Here is a 26,129-nt window from a genome sequence, read left to right on the forward strand (position 1 = left end):
TGAATGTCCTTCACCTCCACCGGGCCCTGATATCTGTTCTGCCCCACAAGGCACACCCGCTCCTCCGCGGGATGGACATTGTAGCCGTTACGGCAGGCGAATGAGGCCCCCTGAGAGGTTTTAGTTTTCCCCATAACTTGCTGTCTGGGTGTTCGGAGGGGGTGCTGAGTGGCGGGCACTAGGACCATGCTCACACTCAGCAGAATGGGTGTGGTTGTATATGTCTTCTTTGGCACGCTATTAAAGTGCATATTGTTTTCATTGTTCATTCTCTTGTTGGCAGTCTTGCAATAAAGACCTGAGAGAAACAACGCTGTGTTTCTTGCATTTGCCACAATATATATATATATATATATATATATGTATACATACATACATACATACATGTATACATACAAACATGTATGTGTGTACATATATTATATACACACATACATGTATGTATGTATGTATACATACACACACATACATATATATATATATATATATATATATATATATATATAAATAAATATATATACACACATATATATATATATATATATATATATAAATAAATATATATACACATATATATATATATATATATATACACACACACATGTATATATATATATATATATATATATATATATATATATATATTTATACATAGACATATATGTATACATACATACATACATACATGTATGTGTATATATGTATACATACATAAATGTGTGTATATATATATATTTATGTATACATACATACATGTATGTATATATATATGCATATATATATACATATATATACACACATACATACATATATATATACACACATATATAACATCTTTTTACAGATCTTATCTATATTAATGTTTAAGTATGTGTTTAAATTATAAATATATCACATATATTCCTACAAGTTTGCATGTTTTATTGTTTGTGTAAATGATCAATAAATCACATATCTTTGTGTTACATTATGTATATTATTATGTATTATGTTATGTATACATAATATATCACATATATTCCTACAAGTGTGCATGTTTTATTATATGTGTTGTTACGTCTCAGGTTCCTGCCGCCTGTCATTCATCTGTGCGCTCCAGTGAGTGCACCTCTGGACACGCCCACAGGCGTTCATCTCCTGCGGCGCCGCTGCGGGCAATCATCAATCAACACACCTGACGCTGATGAGGCTCCACTACCTGCGTTCCAGTGCCAGAACGTAGCTACATGTCGCAGTACTGTTAGCCTACACGTCTCTAGCTTCCTCTCCATGTGCATTCTCGCTCTCCGTGTTTCCCCACCTCTGTGCTCATCGTGTGTTGTCCTTTGTTGTGTTCCCGCAGTCCCTCTTTGTTCCACGGACTCGAGCTGTGTGTCTTGTCTACCCGGATTCCCTCTGGTCTTCTTGCTGCCTTCCTGGATCTCGACCTCTCGCCTGGACACGGACTCTGACGCCTCCCTCCTGCCCTTGACCCCACGCCTGCCCACGGATCTCCGAGCTTGCCTTGCCCTTCCTGGGCTTCCGCCTCTCACTCAACAAACACTTTCAACAACTCCCGGTAATACTCAGTTAGACACAAGGCATAGTCACACATTGTGTTTAATAAACACGACTCAAACTATCGACGCCCCTGTCTCAGTGCTGTCTCCTTCTCCATAGTACTGTCACATGCGTAAATGATCAATATTCACCTGCTACTGGAAGTTCTTAACATTGTGGCAATTATCTTCCACACACACTTTAACGTGCCTTAGGATAATATTTGTGTGTGTGCGGTCATCAGGTGAAGTCCCAATGTTGTGGATGAATATGAATATCCACCGATGATAACACTGATTGACGCAAGACAAGTGAAAAACACAGCGGACAAAAGACAGAAACATGTAAACAAGTTTGGAGACTGGCCAGCTGGCGACAGTGAGTATGTTGTGTTAGCGCCCACATGTCAACACAAAACACCAAAGTAAGACATGGAAGTATCTACTTATATATGTATGTATGTATGTATGTATTGTGTGTGTGTGTGTGTGTGTGTGTGTGTGTGTGTGTGTGTGTGTGTGTGTGTGTGTGTGTGTGTGTAGGTATGTATGTATGTATATATGCATTTGTGTGTGTGTGTGTGTGTATGTATCTACTTATATATGTATGTATGTATCTACTTATATATGTATGTATGTATGTATGTATTTGTGTGTGTGTGTGTGTGTGTGTGTGTGTGTGTGTGTGTATGTGTGTGTGTGTGTGTGTAGGTATGTATGTATGTATATATGCATTTGTGTGTGTGTGTGTGTGTGTATGTATGTATGTATTTGTGTGTGTGTATGTATGTATGTATGTATATATGTATGTATGTATGCATGTATGTGTGTTCGTAACAGCTAGTGAGGGGTGATTTGGCTCTGAGGTTGTGTTCACAATGCAGGACGATTTGGAATTTTTAGACCATATGTGACAGGTGTGTGATTTTTTTCCCCCCAATGTCAGTTGAAATGCTGCTACTGGTTTGCTTCTTAACATTGCTTTGTTACAGCACAACAGGGTGAACGCATTCTTGCCTGAGCACACCTCTTCTCTATAAGTATAACTCCTTGGAGCTTTGGCAACCAAATGTTAAATCTATGTAAAAGTCTAGATTGATCCGTTCACAATGTTGACATGGTTTACATTGTTGACAATGTTCCAATTGTTGACATGGTTCACGTTGTTGACATTGTTCTAATTGTTGATATGGTTTACGTTGTTGACATTGTTGACAATGTTCTAATTGTTGACAATGTTCTAATTGTTGACATGGTTGACAATGTTCTAATTGTTGACATGGTTCACGTTGACAATGTTCTAATTGTTGACATGGTTTAAGTTGTTGACATTGATCTAATTGTTGACATGGTTTACGTTGTTGACATTGATCTAATTGTTGACATGGTTTACGTTGTTGTTATTTTTCTAATTGTTTACATGGTTCACATTGTTGACAATGTTCTAATTGTTGACATGGTTCACGTTGACAATGTTCTAATTGTTGACATGTTTCACATTGTTGACAATGTTCTAATTGTTGACATGGTTTACGTTGTTGACATTGTTCTAATTGTTGACATGGTTTAAGTTGTTGACATTGATCTAATTGTTGACATGGTTTACGTTGTTGACATTGATCTAATTGTTGACATGGTTTACATTGTTGACATTGTTCTAATTGTTGACAATGCTCTAATTGTTGACATGGTTTACGTTACGTTGTTGACAATGTTCTAATTGTTGACATTGTTTACATTGTTGACATTGTTCTAATTGTTGACAGGGTTCACGTTGTTGACATTGTTCTAAATGTTGACATGGTTCACATTGTTGACAATATTCTAATTGTTGACATGGTTTACGTTGTTGACATTGTTCTAATTGTTGACATGGTTTACATAGATGGATAGTACTTTATTGATTCCTTCAGGAGAGTTCCCTCAGGAAAATTAAAACATGGTTGACATTGTTCTAATTGTTGACATGGTTCATGTTGTTGACATTATTCTAATTGTTGACATGGTTCACGTTGTTGACATTGTTCTAATTGTTGACATGGTTCACGTTGTTGACACTGTTTTAATTGTTGACATGTTTTACGTTATTGACATTGTTTTAATTGTTGACATGGTTCACGTTGTTGACAATGTTCTAATTGTTGACAATGTTCTAATTGTTGACATGGTTCACGTTGTTGACATTGTTCTAATTGTTGACATGGTTCACGTTGTTGACATTGTTCTAATTGTTGACATGGTTTACATAGATAGATAGTACTTTATTGATTCCTTCAGGAGATTTCCCTCAGGAAAATTAAAACATTGTTGACATTGTTCTAATTGTTGACATGGTTCATGTTGTTGACATTGTTCTAATTGTTGCCATGGTTCACATTGTTGACAATATTCTAATTGTTGACATAGTTCACATTGTTGACAATATTCTAATTGTTGACATGGTTTACGTTGTTGACATTGTTCTAATTGTTGACATGGTTTACATACAAACGTTTGTAGATAGATAGTACTTTATTGATTCCTTCAGGAGAGTTCCCTCAGGAAAAATAGAACATTGTTGACATTGTTGTAATTGTTGACATGGTTCATGTTGTTGACAATGTTCTAATTGTTGACATGGTTCACGTTGTTGACATTGTTCTAATTGTTGACATGGTTCACGTTGTTGACATTGTTCTAATTGTTGACATGGTTCACATTGTTGACACTGTTTTAATTGTTGACATGGTTTACGTTGTTGACATTGTTTTAATTGTTGACATGGTTCACGTTGTTGACAATGTTCTAATTGTTGACATGGTTTACGTTGTTGACAATGTTCTAATTGTTGACATGGTTCACGTTGACATTGTTTTAATTGACATGGTTCACGTTGTTGACAATGTTCTAATTGTTGACATGGTTCACGTTGTTGACATTGTTTTCATTGTTGACATGGTTCACGTTGTTGACAATGTTCTAATTGTTGACATGGTTCACGTTGTTGACATTGTTCTAATTGTTGACATGGTTCACGTTGTTGACATTGTTTTAATTGACATGGTTCACGTTGTTGACAATGTTCTAATTGTTGACATGGTTCACGTTGTTGACATTGTTTTAATTGTTGACATGGTTCACGTTGTTGACAATGTTCTAATTGTTGACATGGTTCACATTGTTGACATTTTTTTAACTGTTGACATGGTTCACGTTGTTGACAATGTTCTAATTGTTGACATGGTTTACGTTGTTGACATTGTTCTAATTGTTGACATGGTTTACATAGATAGATAGTACTTTATTGATTCCTTCAGGAGATTTCCCTCAGGAAAATTAAAACATTGTTGACATGGTTCACGTTGTTGACAATGTTCTAATTGTTGACATGGTTCACGTTGTTGACAATGTTCTAATTGTTGACATGGTTTACATTGTTGACAATGTTCTAATTGTTGACATTGTTTACATTGTTGACATGGTTTACGTTGTGGACATTGTTCAAATTGTTGACATGGTTCACGTTGTTGACATTGTTCTAATTGTTGACATGGTTCACGTTGTTGACATTGTTCTAATTGTTGACATGGTTCACATTGTTGACAATATTCTAATTGTTGACATGGTTTACATTGTTCTAACTGTTGACATGGTTTACATAGATAGATTGTACTTTATTGATTCCTTCAGGAGAGTTCCCTCAGGAAAATTAAAACATTGTTAACATTGTTCGACATGGTTTATGTTGTTGACAATGTTCTAATTGTTGACATGGTTCATGTTGTTGACAATGTTCTAATTGTTCACAGGGTTTACGTTGTTGACACTGTTTTAATTGTTGACATGGTTTACATTGTGGACATGTTCTGATTGTTGACATGGTGTACATTGTTGACATGTTCTGATTGTTGACATGGTTTACGTTGTTGACAATGTTCTGATTGTTGACATGGTTTACATTGTTGACATGTTCTAATTGTTGACATGGTTTACCTTGTTGACAATGTTCTGATTGTTGACATGGTTTACGTTGTTGACAAAGTTCTAATTGTTGACATGGTTCACGTTGTTGACAATGTTCTGATTGTTGACATTGTTGTGCTGCCTGCTCACCCACAGCATGTTGCCATGAAATATGACTTTGATGGGACATGCCAACTATGGATCGCTGAACGGTCATTAGAAATCAGTGTGACATCAATCAGTCGTAAATGTTGTTTATTTTGACTGTAAATCCAAATGTCCCTCAGGAGCGTCCAGTCTGAGTGTGTAATGAAATGTTCCAAGTCGAGTCCTCCATAAAAATGAGCAGTGCTCTCTGAGGACTGGGATGTAAAAACTGTTCTGGGCTCAGGTCCAGGGAATAAAAGCCAACCAACCAACTCTCAGCTCACTGCTTGGAACAACAATGCACCACCCAGTAAAATGTACCAACTAGTAAAATATACCAACTAGTAAAATGTACCAACTGGTAAAATGTACCATCCATCCATCGATCCATTTACTACCGCTTGTTCCTTTTGGGGAAGGGTGCTGGAGGCTATCTCAGCTCCACATGGGCGGAAGACGGGGTACACCCTGGACAAGCCGCCACCTCATACCAACCAGTAAAATATACCAACTAGTAAAATGTACAAACTAGTAAAACGTACCAACCAGTAAAACGTACCAACCAGTAAAATTGACCAACTAGTAAAATGTACCAACTGGTAATATGTACCAACTAGTAAAATGTACCAACTGGTAAAATGTACCAATTAGTAAAATGTAACAACTAGTAAAATATAACAACTAGTAAAATGTACCAACTGGTAGAATGCAGTGTTGGGACTGTGTGGGTGTGTCTGAGTGTGAGTGTGGGGAGCGAGGGGGGGGGGCGTGTCTGATCATGGCGGAGCCAGAAGTCGAGTTTGCTAACATGGAGATATTTTCACTACTTTTCTTTTGTCGAGCACAAAGAAAATAACATTTTAGTTAAATGTAAATTGTGGTTTGGATCAAAGATGCCATCTACTGCCCAAAACAGCAATTCAAATCTGCTGAAACAAGCTACATAGCAACATGCTTCGACGAAGCTAGTAAAGAGAGACAGAGACTCTGATGCCACTTCACCTCCACCACCACCACCATTCACCGCTGAAGGTACACACTCTGTCAATCAATGTTCCCTCTAATTGTTCATGTGTGAGCAAATGCAAAAAGTCCCTGAGCATTGAGTGGAGTCCATGTGAGCAACTTTAGACGTGCACACTGTGGCTACACCAGCAGCAAACCTGTCCCAAACCTCACTAAATAACAACTTACATCTCCATCCATCCATCCATTTTCTACCGCTTGTCCCTTTCGGGGTCGCTGGAGCCTATCTCAGCTGCATTCGGGCGGAAGGCAGGGTACACCCTGGACAAGTCCCCACCTCATCACAGGGCCAACACAGATAGACAGACAACATTCTCTTATTATTAGAATCAAATGACAGCAGTCATTTCCATTTCCAATATAAGTGTTTAGGCCCACTTATAATGACAATAACAAAAAATATTGTTTTTCATGAACTGTGTACTTGTATTGTTTGTCTGGGTGGAGGTCCTGCTTTGGAAATAATTTGTACCCCTTTCAGACATTGCATTTAGTTCCCATTAAAACATTCACATGTTGCACAATGAGATGTAAGCAGGGGATCATGTGTACATTCCTGCAACTTCCTGTTTGTAAAAAATATATTTTTATTAGTATTTATTTAATATACTAACAGCATTTAATGATTAATATTTATAAATTAAGATTCCTAATAAATGACACTAGAATAAGCACACATTTGATTGGTAAATCATAGTGTAACGACCTGGAATGACACTTTATGTGTGGTGTTGGAGTTGTCCGACTTTTTGTGTGGCTGTAAACGCATCACTGGCTAAGTGCCATATGTGCAAGTGTTGGCGCACGTGAGAGAGCGAGCGGCTGCTGTTGATATAACAAAGTTGCTTTTGGTCTGGTTTGTACTGCAGAAAATGACCAGTTTTGCTAGATATAATTTTTTTTACTAATGTTTTGGTGATGTGTTCATGGCCGACAGTAAAGAGTTTTGCTCAGTAAAGTGAAGGATGGAATTCATGTCCTCAAAGCGTCTCGACAGACGTTACAATATTTGAACAATGATGACGAAAACGGTTTTCTCTGTCGTGTCCGTGTCGTGTCGAAAACTGTTATGCGCTTATTTTTTTATTTGATTTTGTGCATGGCATAGATTTGCCGTGCGCAGAGGACGCTTGAGCAGTGCGCAATTGCACATGCGCGCTCCTGAGAGGGAACGTTGCTGTCAATTCTCTTATATACTCTTTCATTCTAGACTTCTAGTGTTTGATTATCACATCACTCTAAATGTATAGACTATAAAGTTCACAAACATAAAGAGGGATCCTAGTGGGCCAGGCCAATCTTTCCTTATCTCTAAACTAAAACTGGGGAAATGTGTAGTGTTCTGGGTTTCAGACATGATTTTGTATAAGAATTACTTGAGGAAGAAAATGCCTGGTTAGACTTTGTGTATGTAGTGTGTGCCTTTCTTGGTTTACATCTATGCTGTTATTATGCTGTTTGTTACTTATGTATGTTATGTTGCAGCTATTTAAAATAGTTTTGTCAATTTGTTCTGGCCAGAAACAAATTGGCCTTTGTAACATATCTTTGTCTTTGTGTGTTGTATGTAGACCACATGGCTTAGCAGAGTTGAGTGATGCAAATGCATGTCAAGTTGATCAACAGATTGTATTATTCTCCAGTGCAATAACAGTGCTGAAATGAAGGCTAAAAGGGCATTAATTGGAGCTTTAAAAAAAAAGAAAAAAGAAGTAACTAAATAGTTACTTTTCACAGTAACGCATTACTTTTTGGTGTAAGTAACTGAGTTAGTAACTGAGTTACTTTTGAAATGAAGTAACTAGTAACTGTAACTAGTTACTGCTTTTCAGTAACTAACCCAACACTGGTAGAATGTAACAACTAGTAAAATGTACCAACTAGTAAAACATACCAACCACTAAAATGTACCAACCAGTAAAATGTAACAACCAGTAACATGAACCAACTAGTAAAATATACCAACTAGTAAAATGTACCAACCAGTAAAATATAGCAACCATTTAAAAGTACCAACTGGTAAAATGTAACAACTAGTAAAATGTACCAACTGATAAAATTTACCAATTAGTAAAATGTAACAACTAATAAAAATGTACCAACCAGTAAAATGTACCAACTAGTAAAATGGAACGACCAGTAAAGTGTAATAACCAGTAAAATGTAACAACTAGTAAAATGGAACAACCAGTAAAATATAACAACTAGTAAAATGTACCAACCCCTAAAATGTACCAACCAGTAAAATATACCAACCATTAAAATGTAACAAGTAAAATGTAACAACCAGTCAAATTTACCAACTAGTAAAATGGACCAACTAGTAAAATGTAACAACTAGTAAAATTTAACAACTAGTAAAATGTAACAACCAGTACAATGTACCAACTAGTAACATGTACCAACTAGTAAAAAGTAACAACTAGTAAAATATACCAACCAATAAAATATAACAACTAGTAAAATTTACCAACTAGTAAAATGTACCCAGTAGTAAAATATACAAAAGTACTTGTACACACTGTCAACAATCATCATCTTCTACAACATTTGCCATCCCTTGTGTCGGAGCCGTGATTCATGTCAATCCACCTGTCGCAGCAGCCCTCCCAGGTGCACACAATGGAGGACGTGTCATGTGATGCAGCTATTACATTGGCAAATGAACATTAACAAGGTTAATGATTTCTTCCTCAGAATGGAGTCATTCCATCTTTTCCAATCTTCTTGATCCAAACTTGTTATCCACTACTTGATCTTCTTGGTGTATTTCAGTCTTTCTTCAAGTCAGAACATTTGAAATTAAAGTTTGCTCTCATGTCTCCTATCTGACACAACTCAACAACTGGACCAAAAAACATCCTCCAATTGTGCTGAGTGGTCATATTCTTGAAGGTCAACAATGATCCTGACAATAACTAACGCGTGTTTGTATTCTTGAAGGTCAACAATGATCTTGACACGCTGGTTAAAAACATATAAACATATTTCTTCGATATTTGACTGACATGTCCTACTTGAAGTGCCTCGTCAGCACAACACACATGTTTGAAGGACAAAATGTGCGTGGGTCACAGGACACGTTTACACACACACATACACGCACACGCACGCACACACACACACACACACTCCACAGGATTGACAAAACAACACACGTTATTGTACAAATAATACGTAACATAAATTATTGTACAAATATTATGTAACACAAATAATGGTACAAATTATATGCTACATAAATAATGGTACAAATATTATGTAACACAAATAATGGTACAAATTATATGTTACATAAATAATGGTACAAATAATAGGTAACACAAATATTGGTACAAATAATATGTAACACAAATAATGGTACAAATAATATATAACACAAATTATGGTACAAATATGTAACACAAATTATGGTACAAATAATACGTAACAAATTATTGTACAAATAATATGTAACACAAATAATGGTACAAATAATATGTTACATAAATAATGGTACAAATAATAGGTAACACAAATAATGGTACGAATAATATGTAACATAAATTATTGTACAAATAATATGTAACACAAATAATGGTACAAATACTATGTAACAAATAATGGTACAAATAATATGTAACACAAATTATTTTACAAATAATAGGTAACATGGTTGGAGATGAGAAGGACAGGAACGAACCCACTCAAATATTCCACTCATGTGTTCACCCTCACACTGGAAACATGGAACTATATGTTGTATTACATCATATTTAATAATGTCATATCCTGTTGTACAGCATATTATATATACTATATATTATTATGTAATCATATTGTATCATATATATTTTCATTTAATATTATTTGATATCATATGTCCAGTTATTTATCATGCCTTGTCCTGATATCACATGCTCTCCATCATGTTTTATCGTATCATTTCATAAAAGTTGCAATTGTTGCTAAAAGACTTTTCAAATCCCAAATATTAAATTGTTTCCAAATATTGAATTGTTTCTAAATATTGAGTTGTTTGCCATATGAACAACATAAGTTTTGTATACAAGTAGAAATATGAGAGGAGGAAGAATAAAATGTCTTCTTTTCTCATGTTTGAGTTTGGATGCAAACAATTTTTATTCTCATGTATTGAGGGAAGAACATTTGTATTGCGATTAAGAAGAACAAGATATTTCCAGTAGGGAATCCTACCTTTTCCAACGTGGCCGTCGCCGCTGCGCTGGAAGTCGCCAGCGTTGAGCAGGAAGCAGGCGCGGTCATGTGGGTAGCGTTCGCGGCTGGCGGCGGACCCCATGCCCCCGGCGGACCCCAGTCCCCCGGTGGCCGGACTGCGCTCGTCGCCCAGGACCTGGTCGATGGTGGGACAGTCCTCGTTGGCCAGCGCTGCGTTGGCGGCGTCGCCATTTTGTTTGGAGTCTGAGGAGAACAGCAGCTTGTCGGTGAGAAGACCGTCGACATGGCAACGCCATCAAGACTCATTCAAATGTTTTCTTTCACTTTCTTTCTTGACACTTTTTCAACTGTGCAAAGAAGACAGATGTTTGAACAATTTGAAAGTTTTGAACATTTTAACCATTTTAAATATTTAAGTTTTGAATATTTGAAAAGTTTTTCATGTTTTGAATATTTGAAAAGGTTTGAACAATTTGAAAGTTTTTCATGTTTTGAAAATGTTGACTATTTTTTAATATTTTAAACATTTTCAATATGTTGAATGTTTTGACAGCTTTAAATATTTTTAAAATGTTTATAATTTGAAAGTTTTTAAAAATTTCAAAAGTTTTGAATATGTTATATGTTTTGATCATTTTGAATATTTTGAATGTTTCAAAAGTTTGGAATGTTTTTTAAAAGTTTTGAATATTTTGAAAGCTTTAAATAATTTTAATGTTTTGATCGTTTTTAAATATTTTGAAGTGTTTATTATTTTGATTGTTTTAAAAGGTTTTGAATATTTTGAAAGTTTTTCATGTTTTGAATATTTGAAAAGGTTTGAACAATTTGAAAGTTTTTCATGTTTTGAAAATGTTGACTATTTAATATTTTAAACATTTTCGATATGTTGAATGTTTTGACAGCCTTAATTATTTTGAAAATGTTTATACTTTGAAAGTTTTTTTTTTTTTTAATTTAAACGTTTTGAATATGTTAAATGTTTTGATTATTTTGAATATTTTGAATGTTTCGAAAGCTTGGAATGTTTTTTAAAAGTTTTGAATATTATGAAAGCTTTGAATAATTTTAATGTTTTGATCGTTTTAATGTTTTGGAGTAATTCATATTTTGATTATTTTTAAAGGTTTTGAATATTTTGAAAGTTTTTCATGTTTTGATTTTAAAAGGTTTGAACAATTTGAAAGTTTTGAATGTTTTGAAAATGTTTACTATTTTAAATGTTTTAAAAGTTTTCAATATCTTGAATGTTTTTCATGTTTTGAATACTTTAAAAGGTTTTAACAATTTGAAAGTTTTTCATGTTTTGAAAATGTTAACTATTTTAAATATTTTAAACATTTTCAAAATGTTGAATGTTTTGACAGCTTTAAATATTTTGAAATGTTTTGTATTTTGAAAGTTTTTAAGGATTTCAAAAGTTTTGAATATGTTAAATGTTTTGATTACTTTGGAATATTTAGAATATTTAGAATGTTTCAAAATTTGAAGTATTTTTTAAAAGTTTGGAATATTTTGAAAGCTTTGAATATGTTTAATGTTTTGATCATTTTGAATATTTTAAAGTGTTTAATATTTTGATTGTTTTTAAATGTTTTGAATATTTTGAAAGTCTTTCATGTTTTGATTATTTTTAAAAGGTTTGAACAATTTGAAAGTTTTGAAAATTTTTACTATATGAAATATTTTTAAAGTTTTCAATATTTTGAATGTTTCAAAGGTTTGGAATATTTGTTTAAAGTTTTGAATATTTTAAAAGCTTTGAATATTTTGAAAGCTCTGAATGTTTTTTAAAAGTTTAGAATGTTTGGAAAATGTTCCATTTTCAATATTATAAAAATGTTCAATATTTTGAAAGTTTTGAATATTTTGAAAGTTCTGAATAGTTTGACAGTTTTGAGTGTTTTTGAATGTTTTGAAAGTGTTTATTAATTTGAATGTTATAAATGTTTTGAATATTTTGAACATTTTAAAAGTATTTAAAATGTCTTTGTTATGAACGTTTGGAATATTTTGAAAGTCTGAAATATTATGAAAGTTGTGAATATTATGAAAGTTTGGAATAATTCTAAAGTATTTAATGTTTTGAATATTTTAAAAGGTTAACAATTTGAATGTTTAGAAAATGTTGAACATTTTAAATATTTTAAAATGTTTCAATATTTTGACAGTTTGGAATATTTTGAAAAATGTTCATGTTTTGAATATTTTAAAAGGTTTTGAAAATGTTGACTATTTTAAATATTTTAAACTTTTTTAATTTGTTGAATGTTTTGACAGCTTTGAATATTAGGAACATGTTAATATTTAAAAAGTTTTGACTCATTTGAAAGTTTTAAACATTTTTAATATCTTAAAAGTTCCATCCATCCATCCATCTTCTTCCGTTTATCCGATGTCGGGTCGCGGGGGCAGCAGCCTAAGCAGGGAAGCCCAGACTTCCCTCTCCCCAGCCACTTCGTCCAGCTCCTCCCGGGGGCTCCCGAGGCGTCACCAGGCCAGTCGGGAGACATAGTCTTCCCAACGTGTCCTGGGTCTTCCCCGTGGCCTCCTACCGGTCGGACGTGCCCTAAACACATCCCGAGGGAGGCGATCGGGTGGCATCCTGACCAGATGCCCGAACCACCTCATCTGGCTCCTCTCCATGTGGAAGAGCAGCGGCTTTATTTTGAGCTCCCCCCCGATGACAGAGCTTCTCACCCTATCTCTAAGGGAGAGCCCCGCCACCCGGCTGAGGAAACTCATTTCGGCTGCTTGTACCCGTGATCTTGTCCTTTCGGTCATAACCCAAAGCTCATGACCATAGGTGAGGATGGGAACGTAGATCGACCGGTACATTGAGAGCTTTGCCTTCCGGCTCAGCTCCTTCTTCACCACAACGGATCGATACAGCGTCCGCATTACTGAAGATGCCACACCGATCCGCCTGTCGATCTCACGATCCACTCTTCCCTCACTCGTGAACAAGACTCTGAGGTACTTGAACTCCTCCACTTGGGGCAGGGTCTCCTCCCCAACCCGAAGATGGCATTCCACCCTTTTCCGGGCGAGAACCATGGACTTGGACTTGGAGGTGCTAATTCTCATCCCAGTCGCTTCACACTCGGCTGCGAACCGATCCAGCAAGAGCTGAAGATCCTGGCCAGATGAAGCCATCAGGACCACATCATCTGCAAAAAGCAGAGACTTAATCCTGCAGCCACCAAACCGGATCCCCTCAACGCCTTGACTGCGTCTAGAAATTCTGTCCATAAAAGTTATGAACAGAATCGGTGACAAAGGGCAGCCTTGGCGGAGTCCAACCCTCACTGGAAACGTGTCCGACTTACTGCCGGCAATGCGGACCAAGCTCTGACACTGATCATACAGGGAGCTGACCGCCAAAATCAGAAAGTCCGATACCCCATACTCTCTGAGCACTCCCCACAGGACTTCCCGAGGGACACGGTCGAATGCCTTCTCCAAGTCTACAAAGCACATGTAGACTGGTTGGGCAAACTCCCATGCACCCTCAAGGACCCTGCCGAGAGTATAGAGCTGGTCCACAGTTCCACAACCAGGACGAAAACCACACTGTTCCTCCTGAATCCGAGGTTCGACTATCCGGCGTAGCCTCCTCTCCAGGACACCTGAATAGACCTTACCGGGAAGGCTGAGGAGTGTGATCCCACGATAGTTGGAACACACGCTCCGGTTCCCCTTCTTAAAGAGAGGAACCACCACCCCGGTCTGCCAATCCAGAGGTACCGCTCCCAATGTCCACGCGATGCTGCAGAGTCTTGTCAACCAAGACAGCCTCACAGCATCCAGAGCCTTAAGGAACTCTGGGCGGTTCTCATCCACCCCCGGAGCCTTGCCACTGAGGAGCTTTTTAACTACCTAAGCAACCTCAGCCCCAGAAATAGAAGAGCCCACCATAGATGCCCCAGGCACTGCTTCCTCATAGGAAGACGTGTTGGTGGGATTGAGGAGGTCTTCGAAGTATTCCCTCCACCGATCCACAACATCCGCAGTCGAGGTCAGCAGAACACCATCCTCACCATACACGGTGTTGATAGTGCACTGCTTCCCCTTCCTGAGGTGGCGGATGGTGGTCCAGAATCACTTCGAAGCCGTCTGGAAGTCGTTTTCCATGGCCTCAACGAACTCCTCCAATGTCCGAGTTTTTGCCTCCGCAACCGCTGAAGCCGCACACCGCTTGGCCTGTCGGTACCTGTCCGCTGCCTCAGGAGTCCTATGAGCCAAAAGAACCCAATAGGACTCCTCCTTCAGCTTGACGGCATCCCTCACCGCCGGTGTCCACCAACGGGTTCTAGGATTACCGCCACGACAGGCACCAACTACCTTGCGGCCACAGCTCCAATCAGCTGCCTCGACAATGGAGGCGCGGAACATGGTCCACTCGGACTCAATGTCCAGCACCTCCCTCGTGACATGTTCAAAGTTCTTCCGGAAGTGGGAATTGAAACTCTCTCTGAAAGGAGACTCTGCCAGACGTTCCCAGCAAACCCTCACAATGCGTTTGGGCCTGCCAGGTCTGTCCGGCATCCTCCCCCACCATTGCAGCCAACTCACCACCAAGTGGTGATCGGTAGAAAGCTCCGGCCCTCTCTTCACCCGAGTGTCCAAAACATGAGGCCGCAAATCCGATGACACAACTACAAAGTCGATCATGGAACTGCGGCCTACGGTGTCCTGGTGCCAAGTGCACATATGGACACCCTTATGTTCGAACATGGTGTTCATTATGGACAATCTGTGACGGGCACAAAAGTCCAATAACAAAACACCACTCGGGTTCAGATCCGGGCGGCCATTCTTCCCAATCACGCCTCTCCAGGTTTCACTGTCGCTGCCAACATGAGCATTGAAGTCCCCCAGTAGAACGAGGGAATCACCCGGGGGAGCACTCTCAAGTACTCCCTCGAGCGAATCCAAAAAGGGTGGGTACTCTGAGCTGCCGTTTGGCGCGTAAGCGCAAACCACAGTCAGGACCCGTTCCCCCACCCGAAGGCGGAGGGAAGCTACCCTCTCGTCCACCGGGTTGAACTCCAACGTGCAGGCTCTGAGCCGGGGGAAACAAGAATTGCCACCCCAGCCCGTCGCCTCTCATTGCCGGCAACGCCAGAGTGGAAGAGAGTCCAGCCGCTCTCGAGAGAACTGGTTCCAGAGCCCTTGCTGTGCGTCGAAGTGAGTCCGACTATATCTAGCCGGAACTTCTCGACCTCGCGCACTAGGTCAGGCTCCTTCCCCCCCAGCGAGGTGACGTTCCACGTCCCAAGAGCTAGCTTCTGTAGCCGAGGATTGGACCGCCAAGTGCCCTGACCTCGGCTTCCGCCCAGCTCACACTGCACCCGACCTCCATGGCCCCTGCTATGGGTGGTGAGCCCATTGGAGGGGGGACCCACGTTGCCTCTTCGGGCTGTGCCCGGCTGTGCCCCATGGGGACAGGCCCGGCCACCAGGCGCTCGCCATCGTGCCCCGCCTTCGGGCCTGGCTCCAGAGGGGGGCCCCGGTGACCCGCGTCCGGGCGAGGGAAATCTGGGTCCTTTATTTTTATTCGTCATGGAGGTCTTCGAGCTGCTCTTTGTCTGATCCCTCACCTAGGACCAGTTTGTCTTGGGAGACCCTACCAGGGGGCATAAAGCCCCCAGACAACATAGCTCCTCGGTTCATTGGGACACGCAAACTCTTCTACCACGGTAAGGTGGCAGCTCAGAGAGGAGATCTTAAAAGTTGTTCATATAAAATGTTTTGAAAGTTCTGAATAGTTTGACAGTTTTGAGTGTTTTGAAAGTGTTTAATAATTTGAAGATTTTAAATATTTGAACATTTGGAATATTTAGAAAGTTGTGAATATTTTAAAATGTGGAATATTTTGAAAATATTTAATGTTTTGAATATTTTTAAAGGTTTGAACAATTTGAGAGTTTTGAATGTTTTGAAAACTTTGACAATTTTAAACAATTTAAAAGTTTGGAATATTTTGAAAGTTTTTCATGTTTTAAATATTTTAAAAGGTTTGAACAATTTGAAAATTTGGAATAATTTGAAAATGTTGAATGTTTGGAATTTTTTAAAGTTTTGACTATTTTGGACATTTTGAATATTTTGAAAGTATTAAATATTTTGAAAGTTTTTAATAATTTAAAAGGTTTGAACAATTTGAGAGTTTTGAATGTTTTGAAAATGTTGACTATTTTAAACATTTTAAAAGTTTTCAATATTTTGAACATTTTAAAAGTAATTTTTTTTTTTAATGTTTCAAAAGTTTTGATTATGTTAAATGTTTTGATTATTTTGAATATTTCAAAAGTTTACAATATTTTTTTAAAGTTTTGAATATTTTGAAAGCTTTTATATTTTTAATGTTTTGATCGTTTTGAATATTTTGGAGTGTTTAATATTTTGAATATTTTTAAAGGTTTTTGAATATTGAGTGTTTTGAAAATCTATAATAATATAAACATAATAATATATTATTATATGTTATACGTAATATATAATATTTTGAATGTTCTAAACGTTTTCAATATGTTGAATGTTTCAAAGGTTTGGAATATTTTTTTAAAGTTTTGAATATTTTGAAAGTTTGAACATTTTGAAAGCTTTGAATATTTTTTTTTAAAGTTTTGAATATTTTGAAAACTTTTAATATTTTTTATGTTTTGACAGTTAATATTTTGAAGTATTTAATTCATTTGAATGTTTTTAAAGTTTTTGAATATTTTGAAAGTTTTTCAAGTTTTAAATAATTTAAAAGATTTAAACAATTTGAAAGTTTTGAAAATGTTGACTATTTTAAATATTTTTAAATTTTCAATATTTTGAATGCTTTGAAAGATGTGAATATTTTGACAACTTTGACAACAAATTTTTAATATTTTAAAAGTTTTTAATATTTTGAAAGTTTTGAATAATTTCAATGTTTAGAATATTTAAAACATTTTCAATATTTCAAATGTTTTGAAACATCTGATTATTTTGACAGCGTTGATATTTGGAAAGATTAATATTTTTGAAGTTTGTAATATTTTTAAAGTTTTAATCATTTCAATGTTTTTAATATAATAACATTTTTGAATATTTTTTTAAAGTTTGGAATATTTTGAAAGCTTTGAATATTTTTTATGTTTTCATGTATTGGACACTCGGGTGAAGAGAGGGGCGGAGCTTTTTACCGATCACCACCTGGTGGTGAGTTGGCTGCGATGGTGGGGGAGGATGCTGGACAGACCTGGCAGGCCCAAACACATTGTGAGGGTCTGTTGGGAACGCCTAGCAGAGTCTCCTGTCAGAGAGAGTTTCAATTCCCGCCTCCGGAAGAACTTTGAACATGTCACGAGGGAGGTGCTGGACATTGAGTCCGAGTGGACCATGTTTCATACCTCTATTGTCGAGGCGGCCGATTGGAGCTGTGGCCCCAACGTGGTTGGTGCCTGTCGTGGCGGTAATCCTAGAACCCGTCCACCAGCGGTGAGGGATGCCGTCAAGCTGAAGAAAGAGTCCTAGCTGGTTCTTTTGGCTCATAGGACTCCGGAGGCAGAAGACAGGTACCGACAGGCCAAGCGGTGTGCGGCTTCAGCGGTCGCGGAGGCAAAAACTCAGACATGGGAGGAGTTCAAGGAAGCCATGGAAAACGACTTCCAGACAGCTTCGAAGTGATTCTGGACCACCATCCGCCACCTCAGGAAAGGGAAGCAGTGCAATGTCAACACCGTGTATGGTGGGGATGGTGTTCTGCTGACCTCAACTGCGGATGTTGTGGATCGGTGGAGGGAATACTTCAAAGACCTCCTCAATCCTACCAACACGTCTTCCTATGAGTAACCAGTGCCTGGGGAATCTGTGGTGGGCTCTCCTATTTCTGGGGCTGAGGTTGCCGAGGTCGTTAAAAAGCTCCTCGGTGGCAAGGCCCCGGGGGTGGCTGAGATCCGTTCCTTGTGGGGCGGTATAGCTCGGTTGGTAGAGTGGCCGTGCCATCAACTTGAGGGTTGCAGGTTCGATCCCCGCTTCCGCCATCCTAGTCACTGCCGTTGTGTCCTTGGGCAAGACACTTTACCCACCTGCTCCCAGTGCCACCCACACTGGTTTAAATGTAACTTAGATATTGGGTTTTCACTATGTAAAGCGCTTTGAGTCACTAGAGAAAAGCGCTATATGAATATAATTCACTTCACTTCACTTCACACTTAAGGCTCTGGATACTGTGGGGCTGTTTTAGTTGACATGACTCTGCAATATCGCGTGAACATCGGGGGCGGTACCTCTGGATTGGCAGTCCTCCGGTTCTCTCTTTAAGAAGGAGAACCGGAGGGTGTGTTCCAACTATCGTGGGATCACACTCCTCAGCCTTCCCGGTAAGGTCTATTCAGGTGTACTGGAGAGGAGGTTATGCCGGATAGTCGAACCTCGGATTCAGGAGGAACAGTGTGATTTTCGTCCTGGTCGTGGAACTGTGGACCAGCTCTATACTCTCGGCAGGGTCCTTGAGGGTGCATGGGAGTTTGCCCAACCAGTCTACAGTATCTATATGGGGTATCGGACTGTCTGATTGTGGCGGTTGGCTCCCTGTATGATCAGTGTCAGAGCTTGGTCCGCATTGCCGGCAGTAAGTCGGACCCGTTTCCGGTGAGGGTTGGACTACGCCAAGGCTGCCCTTTGTCACCGATTCTGTTCATAACTTTTATGGACAGAATTTCTAGGCGCAGTCAAGGCGTTAAGGGGATCCGGTTTGGTGGCTGCAGGATTAGGTCTCTGCTTTTTGCAGATGTGGTCCTGATGGCTTCATCAGGCCAGGATCTTCAGCTCTCACTGGATCGGTTCGCACTTGAGTGTGAAGCGACTGGGATGAGAATCAGCACCTCCAAGTCAGAGTCCATGGTTCTCTCCCGGAAAAGGGTGGAGTGCCATCTCCGGGTTGGGCAGGAGACCCTGCCCTAAGTGGAGGAGTTCAAGTACCCAGGAGTCTTGTTCACGAGTGAGGGAAGAGTGGATCGTGAGATCAACAGGCGGATCGGTGCGGCGTCTTCAGTAATGCGGACGCTGTATCGATCCGTTGTGGTGAAGAAGGAGCTGAGCCGGAAGGCAACGCTCTCAATTTACCGGTCGATCTACGTTCCCATCCTCACCTATGGTCATGAGCTTTGGGTTATGACCGAAAGGACAAGATCACGGGTACAAGCGGCCGAAATGAGCTTCCTCCGCCGGGTGGCGGGGCTCTCCCTTAGAGATAGGGTGAGAAGCTCTGTCATCCGGGAGGAGCTCAAACTAAAGCCGCTGCTCCTCCACATCGAGAGGAGCCAGATGAGGTGGTTCGGGCATCTGGTCAGGATGCCACCCGAACGCCTCCCTAGGGAGGTGTTTCGGGCACGTCCAACCGGTAGGAGGCCAAGGGGAAGACCCAAGACACGATAAGACTATGTCTCCCGGCTGGCCTGGGAACGCCTCGGATCCCCCGGGAGGAGCTGGACGAAGTGGCTGGGGAGAGGGAAGTCTGGGCTTCCCTGCTTAGGCTGCTACCACCGCGACCCGACCTCGGATAATCGGAAGAAGATGGATGGATGGATTGATGTTTTTAAAGTTTTTCAATATTTTGAAAGCTTTCAATATTTTGAAAGCTTTCAATATTTTTTTTTAGTTTTGAATATTTTAAAAGCTTTCAATATGTTTTAATGTTTTGACAGTTTTGAATATTTTGAAGTGTTTAATATTTGGAATGTTTTTAAAGGTCTTGAATATTTTGAAGTGTTTAATATTTGGAATGTTTTTAAAGGGTTTGAATATTTTGAAAGATTTTCATGTTTTGAATATTTTAAAAGGTTGAAGAATTTGAAGTGTTGAATACTTTGAATATTTAAACAGTTTAGAAAATTTTGAGTGTTTTGAAAGTTTTGAATATTTTGAAAGTTTTTAATGTTTTGAAAGTTTTTATTTATTTGAAAGTTTGAAATGTTTTGCATATTTTGAACATTTTGAACATTTTCAATATTTTGAATGTTTCAAAAGTTTGGAATATTTATAAAAAGTTTGGAATATTTTGAAAGCTTAGAATATTGTTAATGTTTTGACAGTTTTGAATATTTTGAAGTGTTCAATACTTGGAATGTTTTTAAAGGTTTTGAATACTTCGAAAGTTGTTCATGTTTTGAATATTTTAAAAGGTTCGAATAATTTGAAAGTTTAGAAAATTTTGACTATTTTAAATATTTGAAAAGTTTTCAATATTTAGAATGTTTTGAAAGACCTGATTATTTTGACAGCTTCGAATATTTGGAAATTTTTAATATTTTAAAAGTTTTTAATATTTTGAAAGTTTTTAATAATTTGAATGTTTGAAAGTTTTGAATATTTTGAAAGTTTGGAACATTTTAAATGTTAATATTTTGAAAGTTTGTATTAATTTGAAAGTTTTTAATGTTTTGAATATGCTTTTGTATTTTAAAAGTTGTTAAAATGTAAAATGTTTTGAAAGTTCTGAGTAGTTTGACAGTTTTGAGTGTTTTGAAAGTTTTTAATATTTTGAAAGTTATTAATAGTTTGATGGTTTTGAATGTTTTGAAAGTTTTTATTAATTTGAAATTTAGAAATGTGTTGAATATTTTGAAAATTTTTAATTTTTTAAAAATTTGGAATATTTTTTTAATGTTTGTAATGTTTTGACAGATTTGAATATTTTGAAGTGTTTAATATTTGGAATGTTTTCAAAAATTTTGAATATTTTGAAAGGTTTTCATGTTTTGATTATTTTAAAAGGTTTCAACAATTTGAAAGTTTTGAGAATTTTGACTATTTTATATATTTTAAAAGTGTTCAATATTTTGAATGTTTTGAAATATCAGAATATTTTGACAGCTTTAAATATTTAGAAAATGTTAATATTTTAAACATTTTTAATATTTAGAAAGTTTTTAATAATTTGAAAGTTTTTAATAATTTGAATGTTTTTAATAATTTGAATGTTTTGAATATTTTTTTAAGTTTTCAATTTTTTGACTGTTTTGAAAGATCTCATTATTTTGACAGCTTTGAATATTTAGAAAAGTTTAACATTTTAAAGTTGCTAATATTTAAAATATTTTGAAAGTTATGAATAGTTTGACAGTTCTGAGTGTTTTGAAAGTTTTTAATATTTTGAAACTTTTGAATATTTTGAAAGTCTTTATTAATTTGAAGGTTTAAAATGCTTTTAATATTTTTTAAAGTTGATGACCTGCTCAGTGGCCTTGTGGTTAGAGTGTCCACCCTGAGATCGGTAGGTCGTGAGTTTAAACCCCGGCCGAGTCATACCAAAGACTATAAAAATGGGACCCATTACCTCCCTGCTTGATACTCAGCATCAAAGGTTGGAATTGGGGGTTAAATCACCAAAAATTATTCCCGGGCGCGGCCACCACTGCTCCCCTCACCTCCCAGGGGGTGGAACAAGGGGATAGGTCAAATGCAGAGGGAAATTTCACCACACCTAGTGTGTGTGACTATCAGTAAGACTTCAACCTTATGTTTTGAAAGTTCGGAAACTTTTTTTTAATTTTGAATATTTACAAAGTTTTGACTATTTTAAAAGTTTTGAATATTTCAAAAGATTTTATTAATTTGAAAGTTTTAAATGTTTCAAATATTTTACCGGTTACTTAATGACATTGTGACTTATTAGGAGGGGCTAAGTGGCTTTTAGTCCACGTGCACTCTATGTTTCATATTTATCATGTCGGGAGCTGAAATTAGTTTTAAGGTGAGTTCCTGGTGGTTTTTACCAGTGACTTAATGACATTGTGACTTATTAGGGTGAGTTCCTGGTGGTTTTTACCAGTGACTTAATGACATTGGGACTTATTAGGAGGCCTAAGTGGCTTTTAGTCCACATGCATTCTACGATTCATATCCAGCATGTCGGGAGCCCACATTAGTTTTTGCGATTAACCAGGACTGTTTTCACAAGGACACACCTGCTCTGTTGATGTCGATGATCTCCTCCTGTGCCAGCGGACAATCCCCGGCCATCATGCTGCCCGATCCCACTATGCCGGGCCCCAGCACATTTCCCATGAGCCTGTGCGGCGAGGCGGTGGCCATGGCGAGAGCATCGGGTTTGCAGTAGTTGGGACTGCCCGGCTGCGGCGCCCGAGGTATGTGCTTGTTCCTCTTCTTGGGGAGCTTCTGCTTGGCCATGGCCAGCGAGTAGTACATGCCAAAGTTGTTGACGATGACGGGAACCGGCATAGCGATGGTCAAGACGCCGGCCAAGGCACACAAGGCGCCCACCAACATTCCCGACCACGTCTCCGGGTACATGTCCCCGTAGCCCAGCGTGGTCATGGTCACCACTGCCCACCAGAAACCGATGGGGATGTTCTTGAAGTTAGTGTGGGCTGCGGCGGTGGGGTCATCGGGGTCTGCACCGATGCGCTCGGCGTAGTAAATCATGGTGGCAAAGATGAGGACTCCCAGTGCCAGGAAGATGATGAGCAGCAGGAACTCATTGGTGCTGGCTCTCAGGGTGTGGCCTAGAACCCGCAGGCCCACAAAGTGGCGCGTGAGCTTGAAGATTCGCAGGATTCGCACAAAGCGCACCACACGCAGGAAGCTGAGCACGTCTTTGGCTGTTTTGGAGGATAGTCCGCTCAGCGCCACCTCCAGGTAGAAGGGCACAATAGCCACAAAGTCGATGATGTTCAGGGCGCTGCGGAAGAACTCTTGTTTGTCAGGGCAGAAGATGACACGCGCCAGCACCTCGATGGTGAACCAGATGACGCAGACGCCTTCCACGTACGTCAGCCAGCCGTCCGTGACCACTTCGTACACGATCTGCGGCAAAAGAGAGGAACAAAAACACCATCAGTCACAGACATCAGTCACAGACATCAACGTGATCATTGAGACACTAAGATTCTTGCATCCACTTTCTTCTAGAGTGTAGGACACGACAGTCTCAGGAGGACAGTCCAGACTTTAGAGTCAATGGCCACCTCTTTCAGTTCCCACTTGGAAACAGTGAGGTGTTCCCACACCGGCTGCCAGTGCCAGACAGCGTGTCCTGGGTCTAACCCTGGAGCCTTCTGTCTGGAGTCACTAGGGACTAAATTTAACTGGATCCTCGATGTGAAGGAGCAGCAGTTCTACTAAGAAATCCTTCTGGATTACCCAGCTCCCCACCTTGTCTCTTAGGGTGAGTCCAGCAAGCTCATTTCAAGTTGCTTGATCCTTCAGTCATTTCAAAGCCTGTGGTCATACAGTAGTTGGTGGTAGGAAAGTAGATCGGCCGTTAAATTGAGAAGTTTTCCACGGCTCAGTTCCCTCCCCATCACAAGAGTCCAGTGACCACATTACTGAAGATACTGCACTGATCCGCTTGTCGAGATTGCCCTCCTGCCTTTCCTTAGTTGTAAACAAGAGCTTAAATACTTGAAGTCCTCCACCTGGGACTAGACCTCTCTCCCAACTTGAAGCCTACAATCCACCCTTTTCCAACTGAGGAGCCTGACATCAGATTTGAATGTGCTGAGTCGTATCCCAGAGGTGTCAGAGGTTTTACACTAAACGGAGTATCGATCCAACCAACGCTAAAGGTCACAGTTTGATGAGGTGATCAGGACCACATCAGATACCTTAAAGTTCCCAAACTGGACACCTTAAACACCTTGAAATTATGTCCATGAAAATGAAGACCAGAAGCTCTGACAAAGGACAGTCTTGGTCAACGTTTGCAGAGAACAGATCTGAGTTATTGCTGACAGTGTGAACCAGAGTTGTGCTGTGGTTGTCCAAGAACTGAATGCCACGTAGTAACATTCAATGAAACACATGATCCTGGAGCATTGTCACAGGACACAGCGAAGGACATGGTCCAACGTATTGTCTAAGTCCACAAAGTACATGTGGACCCTTGCCAAGATGTACAAGTGGTCCAGTGTTCCCTGACGAGCTGAGGTTCTACTACCATTAAAGTACTCCTTAGTGGAAAAGACTTTACCCCTGAAGTAGACCAAACCCTCTAGTAACCTCTTCAAAGGGGGAGTCCACCACCCCGGTCTGCCAATCCCAAAGCACTTCCTGACTTCCAGGAAATGTTGAAGACTTGTCAAGCAAGGCCCTCCCAAAACTTCCAGGTCAAGGTTATTTTTAGGCTTTGGAACATTTCATTTTTGAGATCATGATGACAAAAACCTGGTCAGGACTTGGGTCCGAGAGAATACATCTGAATTCAAAGAGTCTCCTACTATAAAAACATTTCAACATTAAAAACACAGATTTATATTAAAGATCTTTATTTCACATGCATTGGAAATATAACGGTTTTGACCCCCATGCTGATCCCCAGTTAACTTCCTGGTAACCCGGTTAACTTACTGGGAACCGTTTAACTTCCCGGTAATCTGTGCAAATTCCTGGTAACCCGGTTAATGTATTGGTAACCTGGTTAACACCTTAGTAACATAGTTAAACTATTGGTAACCTGGTTAACTTTCTTGTAACCTGGTTAACTTTCTGGTATCATGGTTAACTTCCTGGTAACACAGTTAAATTATTGGTAAACTGGTTAACTTCCTTAACACGATTACATTCCAGGTAACCTTGTTAACCTGCTGGTTAACTTCTTACTAAGCTGCTTAAATTCCTGGTGACCTGAATAACTTGCTGGCAAGCCGCTTACATGATTTGTGACCCTGGTTAACTTCCTGGTAACCTGGTTAAATTGCTGGTATCCTGGTTAACTTTCTAGTAATCTGGTTAACTTCCTGGTCACCTAGTTTCATTCCTGGTTGTGTGTTGGTTGTTGTGTGTTTGTTGTTGTGTATTGTGTGTTTGGTTAACTTGGTTAACTTCCTAGGAGCCTGGTTACATTCCTGGTGGTCTGGTTAAATTTGCGAGTAACTTTGTTAAATTCCTGGTAACCTGGTTAACTTCTTAGTCACTACGTCAACTTCCTTGTAACCCAGTTAACTTCCTGGTAACCTGGTTAAATTCCTTGTTGTTGCATATTTGTTGTTGTGTGTTGGTTGTTGTGGGTTTGTTGTTGTGTGTTTGTTGTTGTGTGTTTGTTGTTGCGTCTTGTGTGTTTGTTGTTGTGCATTTGTTGTTGTGCATTTGTTTTTGTATGTTTGTTGTTGTTGGTTGATTGTTGTGCGTTTGTTGTTGTGTGTTTGTTGTGTGTTTATTGTTGTGTGTTTGTTGTTGTGTTATGTTGTTGTGCGTTTGTTGTTGCATGTTTTTCGTTGTGTGTTTTTTGTTGTGGGTTTGTTGTTGCGTATTGTGTGTTTGTTGTTGTGGGTTAGTTGTTGTGTGTTTGTTGTGCGT

At 38.9% G+C, this 26,129-nt stretch overlaps 1 protein-coding gene across 2 annotated transcripts in view; it reads right to left on the minus strand.

The window, feature by feature from the left end:
• Positions 1-26,129, minus strand: part of LOC133620301 (voltage-gated potassium channel KCNC1-like) — a 105,805-nt gene that overhangs the window by 42,983 nt on the left and 36,693 nt on the right. For both annotated transcript variants that reach the window (XM_061981676.2, XM_061981675.2), the window contains exons 3-4: positions 22,781-23,639; positions 10,851-11,075 (exon numbers count right to left, since the gene is read on the minus strand). In XM_061981676.2, the coding sequence (XP_061837660.1) occupies positions 10,851-11,075; positions 22,781-23,639 (1,084 nt within the window). The remainder of the gene's footprint in view (positions 1-10,850; positions 11,076-22,780; positions 23,640-26,129) is intronic.

This window comes from Nerophis lumbriciformis, linkage group LG24 (genome assembly GCF_033978685.3).
Source record: "Nerophis lumbriciformis linkage group LG24, RoL_Nlum_v2.1, whole genome shotgun sequence".
NCBI lineage: Eukaryota > Metazoa > Chordata > Actinopteri > Syngnathiformes > Syngnathidae > Nerophis > Nerophis lumbriciformis.